Here is a 21,493-nt window from a genome sequence, read left to right on the forward strand (position 1 = left end):
ATTCAGCGTTCACATGTATCCTGATGCATGCACAATTTCCTTGAACCACAGTGTTTTTATAGTTTGCATTGCGTGGTGAAGAGCTTCCACCCAAAAGTTGGAAAGACGGAAGCTATCACCATATGTCTATGACAGAACCAAATACTTTCACCCTGGTGCATTCTTTACAAACCCTTTACAATTTGACCCTAAACTTGGCTCTTGAACCCATGTCCTCTGTATCAGAAAAACTGCCTGCTCACTTTTTATCTTTTATCTCCTCCTGGGTTATCTGCAACTGAAGCTGCCGAAGTAGGCAAACATACTTTCTACCTTTTTTGTTCATGTGAGCTCTTAGTGAAGATGACAGGGCTGCCACCTTGACAAGTCATTGGCTAGATGCTCTTCAACACCATTGCAAATTAAAGAAAACAAAACTCTGCAAGTCTGAAGTATGTGTGTAGGTATCAGTATACACACACAATCTGAACTGAGATTGTAATGTCTGAGAACAGAATACATCTTTGAGAGAGCCGAAGATAGATTTTTGGGAATCTTGGTAGATGTTACAAATGCACTGATATTTTGGTGTCATAACAGAAATGGAACCAAACGCACACAATTCTACTGAGCTTGACGATGGAAATGCATTAGGGAATGTTGTGATTACCCATGTTAAAGACTACAGAGTAATGTGTTAGTCAAAAAGATTTTATGTACCTATCCAAGATGTGCTTGCCTAATCCCACAAACCTGCATTTACTTTGTCAGAATTATTCTTTTAAATTCATTTAAATCTTCTACCTTCCTCTGCCCTTTAATAATTGCCTTGAAACTTTTCATCACCCCTCTCATGGATTAAGCAATACAAATTGTAGTAAGATGCTGGTGTGTAATTTAAGGCACACTATTGGAATGAAGATGAGAGGAAGTTCAGTTAACAATATCTGTTCCTACAAAGAATCTAATTGAAAATTTATCCAGTGCAAGATTATGCTTTGTAGATAGATGAATGTCAGAGATTTTCAACTTCTTTTTCCATCTATTGTATAATCTACATGTATCTGCTCAATCTTAAGCTTTAAAAGCTGATAAACTGATTATAATTGTTGTAGGAGCTGCTTAAGAAATGCCACCAATGCATGGAAACAATAGTTAAAGCAAAGGACCAGCAAGCTGCTGAAGCAAACAAGAATGCAAGCATTCTGCTGAAGGAGCTAGATCTGGAGAAGGTGGGAAACCATTCTGAGTAATTGTGTTAGATGTCTAAAAATTTTACCATGGTTCCTATATTAAATTTGAGAATTTAAATATTGATGGGCTGTCATTGTCCTGGCTTAATTCATTTGAAGTTAATAGATTATTCTCCTTGTTGCACTTCGGTAAAGTCAAGCCATTATTTCCTCATGTAATTTTCTTCATACCTTATATACACGGTTCTGTATCCACATGGTATCTTGGTTTAAAATTAATTTGATAATTTTAATGTGTCCCCACAGATAATTTCCTCCTTGCAACAGCTTTTGAAAATGATTGATCCTACTTGTTTTATTGATTGATTCAAATGTTAATATCATTATAGTCAAGAGAAGAAAGCCGAAAATTAGCTCTTGCTGCAAAAAGGGAGAAACGAAAGGAGAAAAGGAAGAAGAAGAAAGAAGAACAAAAGCGGAAGCAGGAGGAAGAAGAGGCCAGAGTTAAGGAGAGTTCAGAAAAACAGCAAACTCCTGAAAAGGATAGATTTGAAGGCAAGTTACTTTGATAAATATGTGGAAGGTAAATATTTTTGAGCCTTTTGATTTAAAGATTGAACTGACCTGTTCCCAATTTCTTCACAGATGAAGAAGTTGTGCCTATTGAACCACCCAGTGCAACGACAACTACAACCATTGGTATTTCTGCAACTTCAGCCACCTTTACTAGTGCTTATGGGAAAAAGAGAGCTAATGTGGTAACAACACCAAGTACTAACAGGAAGAACAAGAAAAACAAAACTAAGGATTCCTCTCAGAGTGTGCAAATAATTCTAGAAGATCAGCACATGTCTATAGCCCAACAGAAGGCAGATAAAAATAAAATAAATGGAGAACCGAGAGGTGGTGGTGCAGGAGGGAACAGTGATTCTGATAACGTTGACAGTACAGACTGCAATAGTGAGTGCAGTAGTGGTGGTAAAAGCCAAGAGCTCAATGTAATTGCTGATTTCCATAACTTCAGTGAGCAGAAGTTATATCCTACAAGAAGTGAAAAGCCTAGCGCTTCCTTCTCAGAAACTCCAAATCATGCAAGGTGAGATAAATATTGAATGTTGACATTGTTTTGTTCTCAAAGTAGTAGCATTACTTTTGGCATTTTCTCCTTTTTGTGAAATGTTTTATTTCTAGATTGCATGATGGTGCCAGTGAAATGAATTCCAACTCTTTATCTACAACTCACAAGTCCACTTCACTGCCAGTGTCCTCTCCAAATGGAAAGATAAATTTAACAAGTCCAAAACGAGGTCAAAAGAGGGAAGATGGTTGGAAGGAAGTTGTACGAAGGTAACTATAATCATTAATTATATCTATTTGTAAACATGCTTGTAAGATTAAAATCTTGCTCTCCTTTCCATTGAAATGACACTAAGAGGAACTAAGTCTGCTTAATTCTTCTGACGTAGGTGTGTTTTGGTCAAAATGTAATATTTTTGTTTGAGAATGTGGCATTTAATGCATTGTTTTTTTTTAAATTTGAAAATAATCAACCAAAAGCAAATTTTCCTCACTGGTCAGACCTTTTCTGATATCCCTGGGGAAATGAGTGCAATATTAGCCTAGTCAGTTTTTATTTTGGTAAACAAACTTCTGTGCTAAACAGTCAACAAATATATTTTTTAAAAACTTCATAAGAGAAGTAATGTATCTATTATTCAGTCATGTACTTGGCTATATTCAGATAGAATTGCAAATGTATTTCTCTGAAAAATTGTGATGTCTAAACAGCCTTACATTTGGGGGGGGGGGAAAGAAGAATTAATGCCTTTGAATGAATTAGGATATTAACCTAGCCTGCGCATAGCATAAAAAAACAAGCAAGATAATATTTCAGGAACATGTAGAGGGAAATCGTGGAAAATTGCAAAGAAATAGGCTTGCCGTATCAATAGGTTACAGTAGGTACATTTAATGTCAGAGAAATATGTACAATATACATCCTGAAATTCTTTTCTTTGCAAACATCCACAAAAGCAGAGGTGTGCCCCAATAATGAATGACAGTTAAATGTTGAACCCCAAAGACCCCCCCCCCCCCCCCCCGTACAGCCAGCAGCAAGCCCACTGCTTCCAATCTTGTTCTCCCGCAATGCATCAGTCAACGGCACAGCTTTGAATCGGCCCGCCACCAGAGCATGAAAATCCGGCACCTTGAAGGTGCACTAGGCTTCTAGGCCACGTCCTTGGGTTATCAAAAAGTGAAAAGTTGTGAGGTCCTGAGAGCAGGTCCCATTCCCACAAAGAACCAAAATCAGAGTGTAACTCCAGGTCAGGGTCTTCAAAATAAACTTGAAAAGGAAAAAAAGTAGATATCAAAGATAGAAATAAAGCTCTTTCCAAAGATGCAAGCAAAGGAGCTTAGCATCATCAGTAAGCTCCACCCTCTTCTTGCCCTCATATTGGGGCATTTTAACTGGAGGTACAATGGAACTGCCATGGTGCTTCGGGCTTCGATAGGGTGGAAATTATTAAACATATTTAGGAATGTTTCCTCAGGCGGTATGTACCAGGCCCTACTTGGGAGAGTGTAAAGCTTGACATACTGTATTGTAAAAAGTGACTGAGGTGTCAGCAGGAAACACTTTGGAACCAGCAGCCATAGCTCATTAGTTTTAAAATAATTTTGGAAAAAGATGTACTGTATATGGTATCACAGATAGGCGGGCAAAGGGATATCCAGTGAGTGGGAGGCTTTTAAAAGTGAAATAACAAGTCCAAGGCCTGCATGTTCTTTCAGATTGACGATTACTGAGGAGATACCTTTACTCTCTGTATACCCATGACTGTTGCCACCCACAGCCTGTTTGCATTCACCCTTCATAATTTTGTATACATCTATCAAATCTCCCCTCATTCTCTGATGTAAGGTGGTTCAATCAAAACTATTGCAACAATTTCTTAAACATGGTTGAAATCTGCAATTAAAATTTAATTTGACTAGGTTGTTAGATTTTTGAAAATTCTACTTTCCATAATCCCATAAAGGGAGCAAAGATTTTATTTCTGAATGAAACTAATAAATACTGGAATGCACAGTATAATTTTGGCATCCCTACCATGTAATCAGATTTGTTGATGGACTACTGGTTTTTTTTTTAGCTAAAATTAAAGTTATTAGAAGCCACTATATTTTTGAAAGGTTTTTTTTTGCCTGCAGTTGTGAGATGCTCTCTGATGGCTTAACAGTTGCATGCTATTTAGCATATAGGGCACTGCGGTTCATGCTCACTGCTTGGTCTTTAAATAACTGGTCATCATTAAAGATGTTTCAAATTTGTTTCTAATTCCCTGACTTGGGATTTAAATTCTGATTATATTAAATGAGAATAATGAGTGACAATGCTTCTGTATGAAAGTAATCTTCTCATATTTATGGAAGTTTATATGTGAGGAATACTTACTTGTGATATGTTAACAATGGCCACATTGCAGCATATAATGTACTTTTTGGGGGAGGGGGTGGGGATTGTATGTGAAAATGCAAACTTGAAATGATATATATTGAGAATTTTATGATTTTTATATAGAGTTGCTTTAACCAGGTCAAAGAAATTATCTGTGCCTGCATCGGTTGTATCAAGGATAATGGGAAGAGGGGGATGTAATATAACTGCTATCCAAGATGTTACTGGTGCACACATTGATGTTGACAAGCAAAAAGACAAAAATGGAGAAAGAATGATCACGATAAGGTAATGGATCTTTAACTAGAATTGATGAAAGCTGAAAATAAGAGGAGGCTCTTTGCTTGTAGCAATAGTCAAGCTGGAAGAAACCTGCAAAGATTTTATGACATTTAAGTTGATCACTGAAATTCCTTGCTTTGTTTGCTCTTCATACTCCTAATCAGCTGGAATGCTTAAAACTCCGTTAAGTACACAAACCTCTGATAGAAATTATCTTTGTAGTAAAACTACAAAGGTCTTTAAAAATAGTTTAAATACTTCCATATTTTTCCCCAGTGAGGAATTGTCTGGTCCCTGAATTTATTTTCTTTCACTGTAACCACCAAGCCTTATTTTTCTGCTTTGTTTGGAGGCTCATATTTAAGTGATATACATCTGAGCTCTGTGTTCATATATATGTTACTGGGTATTGTGGGCACAGTTGTCCAACAGATCCATGCTTGTACTTCTGCAGGAAGAACTTCTCTAACTCTTAACTCATGCTTTCCTTGAATTCCTGTCTGCTATGTCCCTCAATTATCCCATGTTGAGATTCATCATTCTCATAACACTATGGATAATGAAGTTTTTTCTGAAATCAGTAATGAGGTTTTAGTGGCTTCAATAATTCCTGGATCCATTTCAATTTTGGCTACAAGTGAAACGTGCCCTCTCAAATTACTACAGAATTTTGAGGAAATTCATGAGATGTCAATTACAGTTGGAACAAGTATACTTAAAGTTCATAGTTTCAGTCAGTTACACTCAAATTGAATGAACATGTCAATATTAATTTTGATTTTAATTACATGCAAGTTGCTGAAGACAGTAAATCTGAAATTTTCATATTTGATCGCTTAATGTCTTGTATGTGAAATTTGCCCATTCAAGTCCTCTTGTGAAAAGTGTGCTTTCTTCAAGTAGAATTCTATTTAATAAGTTGTCTTAAGTTTCTTTCAAACAATTTTAGCTAAAGTGGTAGTGGGGAGGTATTATGTAGGAATTGATTGCATGATAATTTTGATCCTGAAAACTAATTATGAAATCGGCTTTTCCAGATATGAAAGAAATAACCACATTAATTCACAAAAACTCAAGATTGACTTAATGTAGTGATTATTATTTGATAGCAAATGTTGATTATTTTTCCCCCTAGGCAAACATTTAGGCCTCCTTGTATGTAACTACAGTTAAATTGATTACATTGCATAAAATGATGTTTTGGTATTTTTATCATAAATTAATTATTACTTTTGGAATCTGGAAAATTTATTTTATCCAGATCCATAAGTTGTTATGTATTATAAAATAATTGAGATCACAGAAGCCTACACATCTTTTCCATTTTATTGTCAGCATCATACTCAATAAATCTCAGATCTAAAGTCCATTAAATATTGGTATTTTGTTTAAGGGGCACTCATAGTGAGTTTCTTAGGCTGCCATTGATTTTCATTTGATTTAGAATGAAATACAAGGAACAGGGATGAACCTGCATTATCTAGGAAGGTCAGGTTTATCCAACTTGGGTCTCAACAACATTTTTCCTGTTCTTTCTTGATACCTTGTGATATCCATGCTCTCTGAACAGCCTTTGTCCTGCCATGAATATGTTTAATAACTAACCCATAGCTCATTGGATTAAAGAATTATGAAGATTCATGGCCTTTTGGAGAGCTTGCTGCTAGTTTTCCATATTGTACTGGCTGGAGTAGCATGTGGGCAGCCAGGATACAAAATCTTTGGTCAACCTTGACCAATGGATTTTCTGACATTTTTCAGAGATGAAATTCCTTCTTAAATGACATTACCGTAATTTTATTTGCCAACCAGCCCTCTCACCTTTGTGCCCTCTGCATGTGCAACACAGTTTGCAAACCACCTTGTATCATCAGTTGACCTTTGCACCAAGTTCCTTCATCCACATTAGTTATATAAACCACAAATACTCAGGTTTTAACACTGATCTGTTTGCCCACTAGTTAGGTTTTAACAGATTAGAAATAACACCTTAATTCCAATTATTTTGCATTAACCCCAACCATGTTCACTCTAATCTGATACAGGAAACTTTTACATGACATATTGAATGCCTTCTGGGCCATCAAGGGCTCCACATTTACTGGATCCTCTTTATCCTTTCTGTAATATTCTTAAGGGTTCTGGCATACTTATCAAACGTGATTTCCCTTTCAAAATCACAATGATCCATCTTGATAGTCTGTTTCTGAATGTTCAACTAATATCTATTCCAGAACTTTCCTACTATTCCAGTATTTCCAATTACTGGTCAGACCAACTGGCCAATAGTTTCCTGTTATTTTCCTTTTTCTTTCTTAACCAATGAATTGGGTCAGTATTCAGAGTCTTATTTAGCTGCAAACAAAATATCAGAGGAATCTCAAACAGACTCTTATGATGAGATTTAATTTTTACTTTTTACAGAGGAGGCACAGAATCAACGAGACATGCAGTGCAGCTGATTAATGCACTAATTCAGGATCCTGCAAAGGAACTGGAGGATTTGATTCCCCGGAATCATATCAAAAGTGTCATGGCCAACACAAGAATGGGGTCTACAGCTGCCACCAGTACAGCTAGCACTACAACTGCAGGAAACAGAATAACCGTTTCAATGATGTCGTCATCTTCAACATCTTCTCTGGCTACACCATCATCCACATCATTACAATCCATTAACAAATCTGGTAAAAATATCGTATCAAACAACATGCGTCCTACATTTTCAGTTTCACTTCCTTTGGCATATTCACATCCACAGTTAGCACATGCTTTGCTTGCTGCACAAACCATCCAGCAGATTCGGCACCCACGATTACCCATGGCACATTTTGGAGGAACCTTCTCTCCATCGCCAAATACTTGGGGTCCATTCCCAGTAAGACCTGTAAGTCCTGGAAGTGCCAATAGTTCACCAAAACATAATACGGCTCGTCTCACAAACCAGGCTGGCAGCGCTGCTCACGCTGAGAGTGGAAGTTCAGCTTCAATCAACTCACCTTCTGTGGCTGTGAGTTCTCCAACTTTCACTACCCAGTCTCTGTGTGTAACAAGCAGTCCAACTCCATCAGCTAGAAAACAACTTTTCACCTCGGTCAATAAAACTAACACCATGATAACTGTAACTTCGGCTGTGACAAGCAGTTCTTGTCCACTGCCTACAAGTTCAACTGTATCAGTGAGCAATGGGCAACCACCTACTCCACCGCCGCCGCCACCACCACTCGCTGCACAGCCTTCTCAACAGTTTATATCGTTGACTAAGAATGAATCATTTGCCACTTCCACGTCAAAGGAAGAGGTGACCACCGCAGATCAACCAGCAGGGAGCCAATGCGCACTTTCAAATGTCTGCAGCAGCTCTTCAATCAGCAGTAGTTCTGGAGCTATAGGAATACAACCAACTTCATCACTTCCCAGCATTCTGCCACAAATTCCAAGCCGTAGCTCCTCAGATATTCGACCCACTTTGCCGAAGCCTTATATTTCAAATCCAGATCCTGGATTAGTGGTCCCAAGCAGCCTAGCATCTACTCGCCCTGTGACTATGTCAGCTTGCCCTAATGTTCAGACCAACAACACTTTACCTCAGTTAGCTGCAGTCTCTCCTCAAGTATCACACAGAATTCAACCTGGTGCTCCTTTCTATCCCCTGGTTCAGCAAGAGCCACAATCTGTTTTTGTCCCAAACCCAGTTCCGATGGTTTCTACTCAAGATCCAATGAAGCAGCATGGTGTACCTTCTATGCAGCTTTCATCTGCACTTGGCATGCTGAATGTTTCGCAGATTCATGCAAACCCAGGAAGCAAATCCTTACCCCCAAATTTTGGCTCAGCGGCACTCTTCAGCCCTTTCAACAGTTTCTTTGACAATACCCAGATGTCAGCAAATCACGTGTGGGGAAGTTGTCCACTGCCTTCACGGCCAACCCAAGACCCAACATTCAGTGGACATTCTAACTACATAAGCAGTTCTGTTCTTGGACAGTTAGATGGAGTGCTTCCCCATGATAATTCCAAGGCTCCTGGTTTCAGGCCACCTTCGCAAAGAGTGACTTCAAGCCCAACAGGTGAGATGAACAAATTATATACCTATATATTACCTCTTTTACCCTTGTTTTGAGTTTGCTTACTTAAAACAACTTTTATGAACTCCATTATCTAACAGTTGTAATATTGTGATGTATAGTCAATTAGCTTCCTACACTGTAACTAGGTTCTATTTGCTTTACAACCTTGCCCCCTTTGAACGTCTTGTGCCATAAATTCAATGATATAGGATCATCGAGGGCTAATTCCCCACGCTACACCAGTAACCCTCATGGAAATGGACTTGTTTACATTTTGTGTGATTCTTAATATCTTGCTCAGGAAGGTATAATCCCAATAATTGAAGAATTGATCATTGATAGTGCTAGTAACAAGAACCCAGCAGATGGTCTGTTGATTGTAGTCTTTGATAATTTGTTTGCTATTGTTAGACAATATCAAAACTGGACCATTAAGTTGCAAAGTTCATTAATTTATCACTTTCCTCACAAAAGTTGACTATCAGCGTGAGGATGGAGCAGAAGGTTAAGGGGACACTGAAATACTTTACAGCAATACATATTGAAATTCAGCATCAATTCAGTAACTAAAATTTAAATAAATTTTATTTTGCTGCTCAAGAAACGTGCTTCACTTTTGGTAATATGCTTTTGCAATCGTTCATGGTTGCAGGGTTTGTGTGTGTGTGTGTATAGAAGTGGTTGGTACTGTGGTGTGAGGAAAAATGTAAAAATTAATAGTGACATTCAAATTTAAATGTGTGGTTTTAAAGGAGGTTTTAATTGCTTGGATTCATTCAATATTAGACAAACTGAAAAGATCCGGAATACATTTATACATAGAAAATAACTTGGAATCTCCGTGACTTAAAATTCTGACCCCTCAACCTTTTGAAGGAATACCATACAAATTCATCAGAATGCTTCCTGGGTTTAACATTTGCCAACTACCATTTCAGTATTTGAAAGGCAAAACAGCCATGGTCAGCCATTGGTGCATAACAGTAATGTGGGTGAAGAATTATTACACGGCTCACAAGCCTTCCTTCAGTGGCATTTGGTCCATTCACTAATGGGGGCTGGAGTATAGTCAGACTTGCTAGTGTACCTCAGCCTGGAATCTCTAGTGACTCTTTGTGGTTTCTGTATCAACCTAGGCCCTCCTGAATGAATGATTTAGGACAGTATTGTTCCAGTTGTCAGTGGGAGTGCTGAGTTTTCTTGGGACTTGCTTAACCATGTTATCTTACTGTAGTTTGGCCTACATCTGGGCAATGTCTGGTTTTTAAGTTGGCCATAGATTAAAGCTTGAGATTTCTAATAAGGGAAAGCTACTTAAACTGGGTTTGCAATTTGTTGATTTTGGAATGCTGAGGAATGATGTAAACCTAAGTAAACAAACTATTAAAATTGAAATTAGGCTATTCAGGAGGAAATAAAATGTGAAGAACCCCCTCCTTCCCTTCCCACAAAAGAGCCTTCTTTCTTGAAATGAAGTGGATGGCAGGTTTAAGTTAATTAACTATGAGATGGACAGACTTTTTTGATTATTAAGGCTCCTTGAGCAAATATAAATGGAGGTTGGGATGGCTCAGCTATGATCTAATAGAACCATGGAACAAAATGTGATCAACAGTCAGCTTCCTTATTGGACAGAATTATGATTTTTCTTGAGGGAGCAGAAGCTTTGAGGCAAAGTACATTTGTGCCATGTCACTGAAGCTCATCTGTTCTAGGCAAAATCTCTCTTAACATGGCTATTTTTAATCAGCCCTTTTTGTTTATTTTAAATTTTTTGGTAAGACTATAAATATTTTTCTCTACTTTTTTTGCAGTGAGAATTTAAGTACACACTTGTAATTTTAATTATTATCCCCTTTATTAAAGAGAAATGTGCAATTTATAGATAAGTCACTTTTTATGATGTGCATTTCTCAAGTAATTCCATTACATGTGCTTTTTTAAAAATGTCTTTGAAGGAATGTCTGCTATGGACCCATCAGGCAATGCCATTTCTTCCTCTTCCACCCCAATGACGAGTTTTGCTCCAAGTATGGCTGGAAGTCAGGTGTATGTACAAGGACCAGCCCCTGTAGGAATGCCTGCTCCTAGCTTCAGCAGACAACATTTTTCCCCACACCCTTGGAGTTCAACAACTGCTCCAGCTACATGTATGTACAAGCTGATCCTTTCTTTATTTTAGTGGTGATTTTGGGCATGGGAAGCAATACAGCCTAGGATCCAATAGTCATTATTTGCACTTGTAAAAACTTCCAGAGTCCAATCTGCAAAGTATAGTTAGATAATTGTGATGCCAGCTTAGCAAAACAAATTACAGAAAAAGGTGCAACACCAAAACTGTACATTAGGCCTGAGAGATTTTGGGACGATAGTTTAAAAAAAATTGTATGTAAAGCTAATTTAATTCACATTATCTCTAAATTACATTTGAAGACACCGCATAATAAGATAAAATTAAAATTCTACATTGATACTTGCTATACCTGAATTACATAAAGTGCCAAGACAATTCATCTTGGTGCTTTTGATAACTTTACAAGCTGGAATATCTCTATATAGAATGAAAAATAAACTCATCGACAAGTAGTAAATTATTTCTTTGTCATTTATTGTTTCTGTAATAGTAGATGTCTCATCTAACTAAATCTACTTTTGGACAAATGTGTAAAACTGAGTTTTCAGTATCAGTAAGATGTAGAGCAGTTTAACACGTATGAGTACCCATCTTTTAAATGTTCTTGCACATTTTCTGTATCTCCAGCTTTGAGGAAGGTAACAAGTAGTAGCTATTCCGTTGATTTGACTTGAAATGTTTTCTCAATCTCCATTAGTAGTTGAACTTGGGGGAGGCAACTGTTAAGATTCACTGTGGCTTAAGGTTGATAGTCAGATAATTGCACATCTGATGCTTTTAATGCAGTCACCATATTCCAAGGTGCTTCCCAGGAATATTTTGTGCCAAAGTGAAACAAATTTGCTGATGTCTTCTCTTTTTGAAAGAAGGTAGAATTGCAGCGCAAATTGTTATAAATACCTATAATTAGCAACTCCTTCCACACCTCCACCCTTTTGCTTCAGTGTCTCATTATTGCTTTTGAGAAAGAAAGCTCAAGGTAAAATTAAAGGAGGAGTTGAGGCAGTGAAATTTCCTTGTATTTTCAAGTGTTCTGTGATGATTGAGGACTGTGGGTAAAATAACATTTTCTACTTTGACATGAATATCATCTTGCCATAAATTACTTAGATTACCAACACTTGAGGGTTTGTAGTCCCCTGCTGCTTCAGAAGCTCTGTACTGAAGGTGGATACATTAGGCATTGACCTCCAGTGTTAGTAAATTAATTTTAAAGACTTGGTGATTAAAGATGGGTTAATTTCTCCTAATATTTAAGTTTAATGCTCAAGTTGGTCAAAACAAAATTGCAATGGTTTTAAAATGAATAACTGACAGATTATGTTTAAGGAACAAGTACCAGAAAAGATTTATGCCAGAGCTTTTAAATAATTTGTTCATTTCAGAATCTATTTTTATATTTACAAAGGTTGTTCTGTCCAATTCTCCCCTTTTTTGCAACATTTTGACAGCTGAAGTAAAATGTATAAATTTTAAAAAGTGAAAGATGTGGCTTTATATCTCTAGGACTGCTTGTTTATTAAATATTTTTAATTGTTTTAGAATAGATAATAAGATTCTGTATCAACTTTGCAATAATCTACTTTTTAATTTGTTAAAAGTAATTGGCATATAGCTTGTATTCAAAGTTAATTTATTTTGAGTGAGATTTTAGTGGACGGTTCAAAATTCATAGTTGCAAAATATTGCAGAGCATTGCAGTTGAACAGAAATGTACTGTGTAATGTTTTACAAATTGTTGACTAATTTTTTTGTTTGAAATTTCCATGTAGGTGAATCCCCTCCATCGGTTTCTTCTGGAGCCTCTTCACCCTTATCTGCTGCTTCTGCACCTCCTTCCTTGGGCCAACCAAAATCAAGTAATGCAAACCAGGATCGGAAGGTACCACCTCCTATTGGAACCGAGAGATCAGCTCGCATTAGGCAGACTGGCTCCATGACACCACTTTCCACCATGATGGGTGGTAACCTGACAACACCTGTAGGACAAGGAGGGATCTGGTCCTTTGGTGTTAGCAATAATTCAGGTGAGGATTGGTAGTTGCCATATGAAAAAGATTGTAGGTATTTGAGGTAAAAGATCTGAGGTAGAAAGTACAAACTCATGCAATTGGTGTATTTCTCTTCTAGACGGAATATCTGGCTGGTCCCAAGGTGTGATGGGTGGTCATTTAATGCATCAGTCTATTTCAGACCCAGCTTCATTTTCTCAACATCAGTCATTGGAAAGAGATGATACTGGAATTGTGGCACCTTCAAACACATTCCATCAGCCAGTGCCAAGCAATTTCATGGATTATAACAAGGTTAGTCAAATTGAATTATTTTAAGTATACTGTGAATATCAGGAAGCTCTGATAGGATAGTACCAGAATCCAGTGAGTGGTTAAATTGCAATTCCCCCCAATTAATGTGACATAATCTACACATTCCAATTTTATTACAGACTTTCATGGGGCTTGATACCATAGTGCAATAATACACATATTACGACAACGTGACTGTTACATACCCCGTAACTAGGTCACTTACCAGCAAAGATAGAGAGGTCCGTTGAAGTCTGATGGTACTATTTTTAACAGTATTTGTTGATAAAGATACACAAAAATAATAATGCAAACATACAGATAATATACTAAATCAATACTAAATCTAAAAGCGTGGGTATAATAATAATCAATAAGAAATAGCTCTATTGTCTAGGGGATAATGTATTGTCCGATGGAAATATAAAAGTCACGTTAGTTCATTCAAGCTGCAACTTTCTGGTTTGAAAGAAAGACTTGCCCAGTCCTTTTATGATGTCAATCTTTCGAGAGTCGTTGGGAGTTGATTTCCCTGTTGTTAGCTAAAACCGTTCTTCCATGGTCGAGGCACACCGATTCCAGGGCAAATGGAAACGGACGCACATGGCCTTCCCATCGGCTTTTGCTATTACGGGATCACTAGCGTTTCTTCTGGTGCGTCTGAGGGACTGTTCCCACAGACCCTCTTAGACCCTCTTTTATCCTGACTCACAGGGTCTCAGATGTCAATCAGGTTGAGATGATGCAATCTCTCCACCAACCTTCCCCTCGGTTCATTGCCTGGGGCTTCGATGCATTGTACAGGATGCAATACACAAGTCGGTCTCCAAGAGACAATAGCCAGTATCAATGGGTCCACCTTTCGGAGGCCAGGACACATTCCACTCTTTGTGAATTCTGCATGTCTTTCTCTCATTTCCTGGGTCTCCTGGACTGACTCAATAGTGATCTTGTGATTCTCACAAAGGAGGGGGCTACCCTGCACCCTTCGGCCCCTCCCTCAGAGCTGTGGTACGTTCATAACAGTGACTTATTGTAATTTTAAAGTGGATGAAAAACTCATGGTAGTTTGATAGTTATACAGTAGTACTTTGGATAAAGGCAACCACCGATGTTTGTCTTAGTCCAAGCAGTTTGCCATATTGTTACTCAGTGGTTAATTTTGATGTATATACTTTGCATAGGTACATAAAGCAGTTATTAAACTGAACAGAAACACAAAATACTGGCAGAACTCAGCAGGCCAGACAGCATCTATGGGAGGAGGTAGTGATGACGTTTCGGGCCGAAACCCTTCATTCACTCCTCATGAAGGGTTTCGGCCTGAAATGTCATCACTACCTCCTCCCATAGATGCTGTCTGGCCTGCTGAGTTCTGCCAGCATTTTGTGTTTTTATTTATTTCCAGCATCTGCAGATTCACTCGTGTTGCCGTTAAACTGAACAGGATATTTTTTAACAATATCTGCTGCATCATTTCAATCTCATTTCAGGTTGAGAATCATCTTGAGGCACTTGGGGGAAATGTAGCTCAGACAAACTGACCAAGTAAAGTAATAGGATCAAAAATATGAGATAGTAAAGACCACATAATGGAAGTTGTTTCTTTTCATCGAGGTTGCTAATTCTTTGATCAAATCTTCTAAATTCCAGGAAATTTAACCCAAGTTTATATAATCTATCCACATTTAACTGTGTATAAGTGTTTGCATAGATTTTTGCCTACCCTCCAATACTATCACAGTGCTATAAAGTGTGCCTCAAACAGTTTATTGAATCCATAAAACATAGGAGCAGAATTTGTTTGGCTGATTGAGTCTTCTGTACAATTCAATCATAGCTGATTTTATTTTCCCTCAAAACTCCATTGTCCTGAATCAATCCTCCCTCCCTATAAATTTTGATGACCTTACTAATCAAGAACCTATTAACCTCCATTTTAAGTGTATCCAGTAACTCCGCCTCCAGGGCCAAATGTGGCACTGTATTCCATAAGTTCACCATCCTCCAGCTAATGAAGTTCTTCCTCATCTCTGTTCTAAAGGGATGTCCTTTTATTCTACAACTATGCTCTCTGTTCCTAAACTCTCCCACTATTGGAAATAAATGCTCCACATCTACTCTAGACCTTTCAATATCCAGTAGGTTTCAATGAAAACTCCCCTCATTTTTTCTACGCTCTAATGAGTATAGTCCCTGAGCCATCAAATGCTCCTCATACATTAACCCTATCATTCCCTGTAACATTCATATATGCCTCTGAACTCTCTCCAATGCCAGTGCATCCTTTAGACATGGGGCCCAAAATTGAGCTTTCACACACCACTTGTGCTGGTAGCTCATTTCACATTCTCGTGTCCCTCTGAAGAAGTTTCCCCTCTTGTTCCACTTAAACTTTTCACCTTTCACCCTTAACCCATGACTTCTAGTTGTAGTCTCACCCAATCTCGGTGGAAAAAGCCTGCTTGCATTTACCCTATCTATACACATCATAACTTTGTATAACTAACAAATCTCCTCTCAATCTTCTGCGTTCCAAGGAATAAAGTTCTAATCTGTTCAATCTTTCCTTGAAATTCAGGTTCTTGAGACCTTGCAACATCCTTGTAAATTTTCTCTGTACTCTTTCAACTGTATTTACATCTTTCCTGTAGGTAGGTGACCAAAACTGCACACAGTATTCCAAATTGGGCCTCACCAATGTCTTATGCAATTTGAACATAACATCCCATCTCCTGTACTCAATACTTCGATTTATGAAGGCCAATGTGCCAAAACATTTCTTTACGACACTAAATCTGACACCACTTTCAATTAATTGTGCACCTATATACCCAGATCCCTTTGTTCTACCACACACCTCAATGCCCTTAACTCTGTAAGACCTACCTGGTTGGTCTCATGAAGTGCAAGACCTCACACTTGTCTGCATTAACTTCCGTCTTTTTTCAGACTATTTTTCCAGCTGGTTCAGATCCTGCTGCAAGTCATGATAGTCTTCCTCACTGTCCACAACACCCCGCCCCAATCTTGGTGTCATCCACTAATTTGCTGATTCAGTTAACCACTTTATTATCCAGTTCAATGAAGTAGGTTACAGACAGCAATGGACCTGATTCCGTGGCATTTGTTATGAATGTACCACAGCTCTGAGGGACCGAAGGGTGCGGGGTAGCCCCCTCCTTTCTGAGGCCCTGTGAGGAAGTATAAAAGAGGGTCGGGGGAACAACCCCTTCAGACGCACCAGAAGAAATGCTAGCGATCCCGTAATAGAGGGAAGCCATTTGAAGGAAGCCACGTGCGTTCGGTTCCCTTGCCTGGGGGCTGGTGGCTCGTACCACGGAAAACGACTTGGAACTAACAACGGGGTACCAACTCCCCCGACTCAACGGATTGGCCTCATAAAAGACCCGGGCAAGTTTAAAACCGTCTCTCTTAAACCCAAAGAGCTGCAGCTTGAAAGGACAGTGACTTTTATCTTTCCATCGGACAATACAATATCCCCTAGTCAAACGATAGAGCTATTGCTTATTGATGATTATTATTATACCCGCGTTTTTAGATTGAGTATTTACGACGTATATTAACTGTATGTTTGCATTAATCTTCTTTTTGTGCCCTTTATCAATAAATACTTTTAAAAATAGTACCATCAGACTTCAACGGACCTCTCTATCTTTGCTGGTAAGCGATCCAGTTACGGAAATTTTGTAACAAAATTGGGGGCTCGTCCGGGATTTTAAACCAAATTGTGGAGCCAGTGAATTGGGCTTGTAAGTCCAAACTTGGATCTGGTACACGAGTAGCCAGACGGGAAACCAGCAAAGATGGACGTGGATGAATTTATAGAAAACCTGACTCTGGAGGCGCTAGAGGCGGCCACCAAATCAGACTTGGTAAATTTGGCGAAGGGGTTAAACCTCGCAGAGGTGAGGTCGTCAATGAAAAAGTGGGAGGTGCAAAGGGCCATAACTCAGTATTACATCGAGAAGAATGTGTTTGCAGCTGAGGTATTGGAAAATATCCCTGAAAAGGTACCAGCTAGTGGAATGGCTCAGTTAGAGTTGGAGAAATTAAGGTTGGAACATGAAATTAAGTTAAAGCAGCTGGAAGCAGCCGAGAGAGAGAGAGTAAGGGCCGACAAACAAAGGGAGCATGCGCGCCAGCTAAAGGAGTTAGAGGTGAAAAGGGAGCAGGAAAGAGCTGAGAAGCAAAGAGAGCATGAACTTCAGTTAAAAAAGCTAGAAGCAGCTGAGAAGGAGAAGGAAAGGACCGAGAAGGAAAGGGAGGCAGAGAGACAGAGGAAACATGATTTGGAGATGGAGAAGTTAAAGCAAGAGCAACGCGGTCAGGGGTCAGACCGAGAGGAGCAGTTTGATGTTAGTCGGGCGTTGAGGTTAGTACCCCCGTTCGAGGAGAAGGATGTTGATAGTTATTTCTTGCTTTTTGAAAAGGTGGCAGTGAATCAGGAGTGGCCCAGAGCACAGTGGGTGGCGTTGTTACAAAGTGTGTTAAAAGGGAAGGCACAGCGGGCATATGCGGCGTTGTCCATGGAGGAGGAGAGTTATGACAAAGTAAAGGCGGCCATTCTCCGGGGTTACGAGCTAGTACCTGAAGCATATAGACAAAAGTTCAGAAATTTACAGAAAGGGTGGAATTAGACGTATACCGAGTTTGCCCATGAGAAGGGTGTGCTCTTGGACCGTTGGTGCACTGCATAAATAGTGGACAAGGATTATGGGCGTCTCAGGGAGTTAATTTTGATTGAGGAATTTAAAGGTTGTGTTCCGGAGAAGATCCAGATGTATTTGAATGAGAAGCCGAATAAGTCCATCTCCGAATTTGCTCGGTTCGCAGATGAATATGCCCTAACCCACAAGACAAAGTTTTCCTCGAATAAAAGTTCCCCGAGAGACCGTGGGAACGATCGAGAAAGTCTGCCGGCTGAGGCAGAGGTCCCGCCGGGAGCCAGTGGTAAGAGTGAGGGTGAAAGGCCAGATGGCCAGAGATTTCAGGGCTTGACCTGTTTTAATTGTGGGAAGAGCGGGCATGTTGCGTCTCGGTGCTTTGCTCCGAGGAGGGAGACGGGAAAAGGGAAAGCAGCAGTCCCTCTTGGATATGCAGTGGTAATCAGAAAATCGACAAGAGAGCCCCGGGTAGACAGAGTACGAGAAGGGTCTGAGACTTGTCTGTCACATGGAACTGTGTCTTTGAGGAAGGGGGACCCACCAATTCCCGTACGCATCTGGAGAGACACGGGGGCTGAGCTGTCGTTGATCAGCAGTAAGGTACTAGAATTTGGTCAGAAAATGGGAATGGTTGCGGTGAGGGGAATAAGTAAAAGGATAGAAATGGTGCCCTTACGTGAGGTCATTATGGATTGTGAGCTGGTGTCTGGACCCGTTAAAATAGGGGTGCCATCAGAATTCCCAAGAACTGACGCGGATGTCCTTCTCGGTAACGATTTAGCAGGTGGTAAGGTTTGGGCAGCCATGATGAGGACCGGCCGGCCGGTGAGTGTTGAGGCTCCGCCCCTAGAGTCCCAGATCTATCCCGCATGCGCGGTCACTCGCAGCATGTCGAGAAAGGCAGCTGAGAAAGAGAGCAGTTTTGATTTGGCCGAGACGTTTCTACCGACCCTGTACCACTAGGGTTTAGAGGGTGGTAAAACGAAGAGTAGTGAAGTGAAAGAGGGTAAGGGAGCAGAAGTAGATCTGCCTTTAGTGAGGAGAAAGGTCCTAGAGGCAGAAAATAAAGATGAGGAACCAATAGAGCGGTTAAGAGGTCCAGAGTTGGACAAGGATGATCTGTCTGGTTTGGCAGAACTGTTTGAAGAAGTTGAAAATTCTAAAGGTGTTCCCGATAATGAAATGAGGGCAGCCCTAGATGAAAAGGGTGCCCTTACCTCAAAGAAGTCTGCTGGGTTGGCAGATGAGGTTGTTTCAGCCTGTGGGGTTGAGTTTACTCCAGAAGGGAGATGCCCAGAGAGTACCTGGGAGGATCGGGGGAACTTAGAATTTGAAAAGGGTACAGGTATTGAAAGCCTGGAAGAGGCCAATGTCCCGTTTGAGTGTGTCCAAGATGGGGATGCACGTGGTACTGAACCTAGTAACGGAGCTCAGAAAAAGTCTGAGGTATTTGATTCAGTGGAACGAAATGGCCGTCCTGGTGGGTCAGATAGACTTGGTTCAGTGAAGAAAGGGTTAACCTTGGTAATAGTGGGAAGTGAGAGTTCCCAGGTGTTTGTGCTGTAAGGTGTGTTCAAAGTTAATGCAGAATTTAAGAATGGGGAGATGAGAATTATCATTGAAGGAAACAGGAAATCTGTAGTTCCCAGATCGAATGAAGAAATTCTAAGCCCTGCAGATCGCTTACAGATTAAGCCGGAATATGACCGGCCCCCCCCACACTATTGTTATTCCAGCGTGTGGTGTAAAAGGGCAGAATTTGAAATGCTGCTTGAGCAAGGAAGTCGAACTGAAACCACATAGTCTGAAGGGGCTTGACGAGAGGGTTAGCCACCTGTGTAAAATTACAGAGGTGGGTGGAAATTCAGAAGATGGGCTAAGTTTGGGACACGGTGTTGATAAACTAATTCCTAGGGAACAGACGGGCGAGGGTTTATCTCGCCACCTTACTCAAATTCCCCGGAAAAGAGGCGACGGTTAAGGGGGATGCCATTTTTAAATAGCAAAGCCAGTTGTACAGGATTTTGACAAAGCCTGTGAATAATAAAGACAACCCCCTTGGAAGCCTGCCTGTTCAGTTTGAAAACGACCGAAAGACTAGTATTTACATAAACTTTTGTAGATGCACGTGAGCTAAGAGTACACCTCCTTAGTTTTGTTGCTGAAAAACAAATAATAAAATAGGTGGTTATTAAATTGAAGTCTGATGCTACAGGACTTTAGAAAGGTACAAGATGTTAAGATATTAAAGGAAGTGATGCTGTATGAATTTACAACTGTATTACTCTGTAGTGAAAAGGAAAAGTTTTTGTATTGTGTTAGATTCTAAAATCCTGTAAGACTCTGTACTACTTCGTTTTCACCGCTGGTGAAAACGCTTTGAAGAAAGGGGGTGTTATGAATGTACCACAGCTCTGAGTGGCCGAAGGGTGTGGGGTAGCCCCCTCCTTTGAGAGAATCGCAAGATCACTATTGATTTGGGTCAGGAGACCCAGGAACTGAGAGAGAGATGTGCAGGATGTCATGTTTCTCTCTTCTCCCCCCCACCCCCCATAGCGATGTAAAGCTATGGGACATGGCCATTGTCTCCGGAAGACCAAGTTGTGTATTGAGTACTGTACTATTCATTGAAGCCCCTCAGGGGATGACCAGAGTGGGCTGGTTGAGGGATTGCATCATCCCAACCTGATTGACATCTGAGACCCCGTGAGGAAGTATAAAAGAGGGTCTGGGGAACAACCCCTTCAGACGCACCAGAAGAAATGCTAGCGATCCCGTAATAGCGGGAAGCCATTTGAAGGAAGCCACGTGCGTTCTGTTCCCTTGTCTGGGGGCTGGTGGCTGGTACCACGGAAAACGACTTGGAACTAACAACGGGGAGCCAACTCCTCCGACTCAACGGATTGGCCTCATAAAAGACCCGGGCAAGTTTAAAACTGTCTCTCTTAAACCCAAAGAGCTGCAGCTTGAAAGGACAGTGACTTTTATCTTTCCATCGGACAATACAATATCCCCTAGACAAACAATGGAGTTATTGCTTATTGATGATTATTATTATACCCGCGTTTTTAGATTGAGTATTGAGGACGTATATTATCTGTATGTTTGCATTAATCTTCTTTTTGTGCCCTTTATTAATAAATACTTTTTAAAATAGTACCATCAGACTTCAACAGACCTCTCTATCTTTGCTGGTAAGCCATCCAGTCACGGGAACTTCGTAACACATTCCACTCATCACAGGGCTCTGGTCAGAGAGGCAATCATTTACGACCACTCTGGCTTCTCCCGCAAAGCCAACATCTAATCTAGTTTACTACTTCCTTTTAAATGCAAAGCGACTGACCAACTTCCCATGCAGAACCTTGTCAAATGTCT

The 21,493-nt window shown here is 39.9% G+C and overlaps 1 protein-coding gene across 8 annotated transcripts in view; it reads left to right on the plus strand.

Moving 5' to 3' along the window:
- ankhd1 (ankyrin repeat and KH domain containing 1) overlaps positions 1-21,493 on the plus strand; it is a 144,603-nt gene that overhangs the window by 114,842 nt on the left and 8,268 nt on the right. For 4 of the 8 annotated variants that reach the window (XM_059990308.1, XM_059990309.1, XM_059990314.1 and 1 more), the window contains 9 exons: positions 1,095-1,211; positions 1,562-1,727; positions 1,818-2,268; positions 2,364-2,519; positions 4,759-4,923; positions 7,342-8,987; positions 10,946-11,137; positions 12,894-13,148; positions 13,252-13,427. In XM_059990308.1, the coding sequence (XP_059846291.1) occupies positions 1,095-1,211; positions 1,562-1,727; positions 1,818-2,268; positions 2,364-2,519; positions 4,759-4,923; positions 7,342-8,987; positions 10,946-11,137; positions 12,894-13,148; positions 13,252-13,427 (3,324 nt within the window). The remainder of the gene's footprint in view (positions 1-1,094; positions 1,212-1,561; positions 1,728-1,817; positions 2,269-2,363; positions 2,520-4,758; positions 4,924-7,341; positions 8,988-10,945; positions 11,138-12,893; positions 13,149-13,251; positions 13,428-21,493) is intronic. The other 4 variants (XM_059990310.1, XM_059990311.1, XM_059990315.1 and 1 more) reach the window with 2 other exon arrangements.

The sequence above is a fragment of the Hypanus sabinus genome, chromosome 15 (genome assembly GCF_030144855.1).
Source record: "Hypanus sabinus isolate sHypSab1 chromosome 15, sHypSab1.hap1, whole genome shotgun sequence".
Lineage (NCBI taxonomy): Eukaryota > Metazoa > Chordata > Chondrichthyes > Myliobatiformes > Dasyatidae > Hypanus > Hypanus sabinus.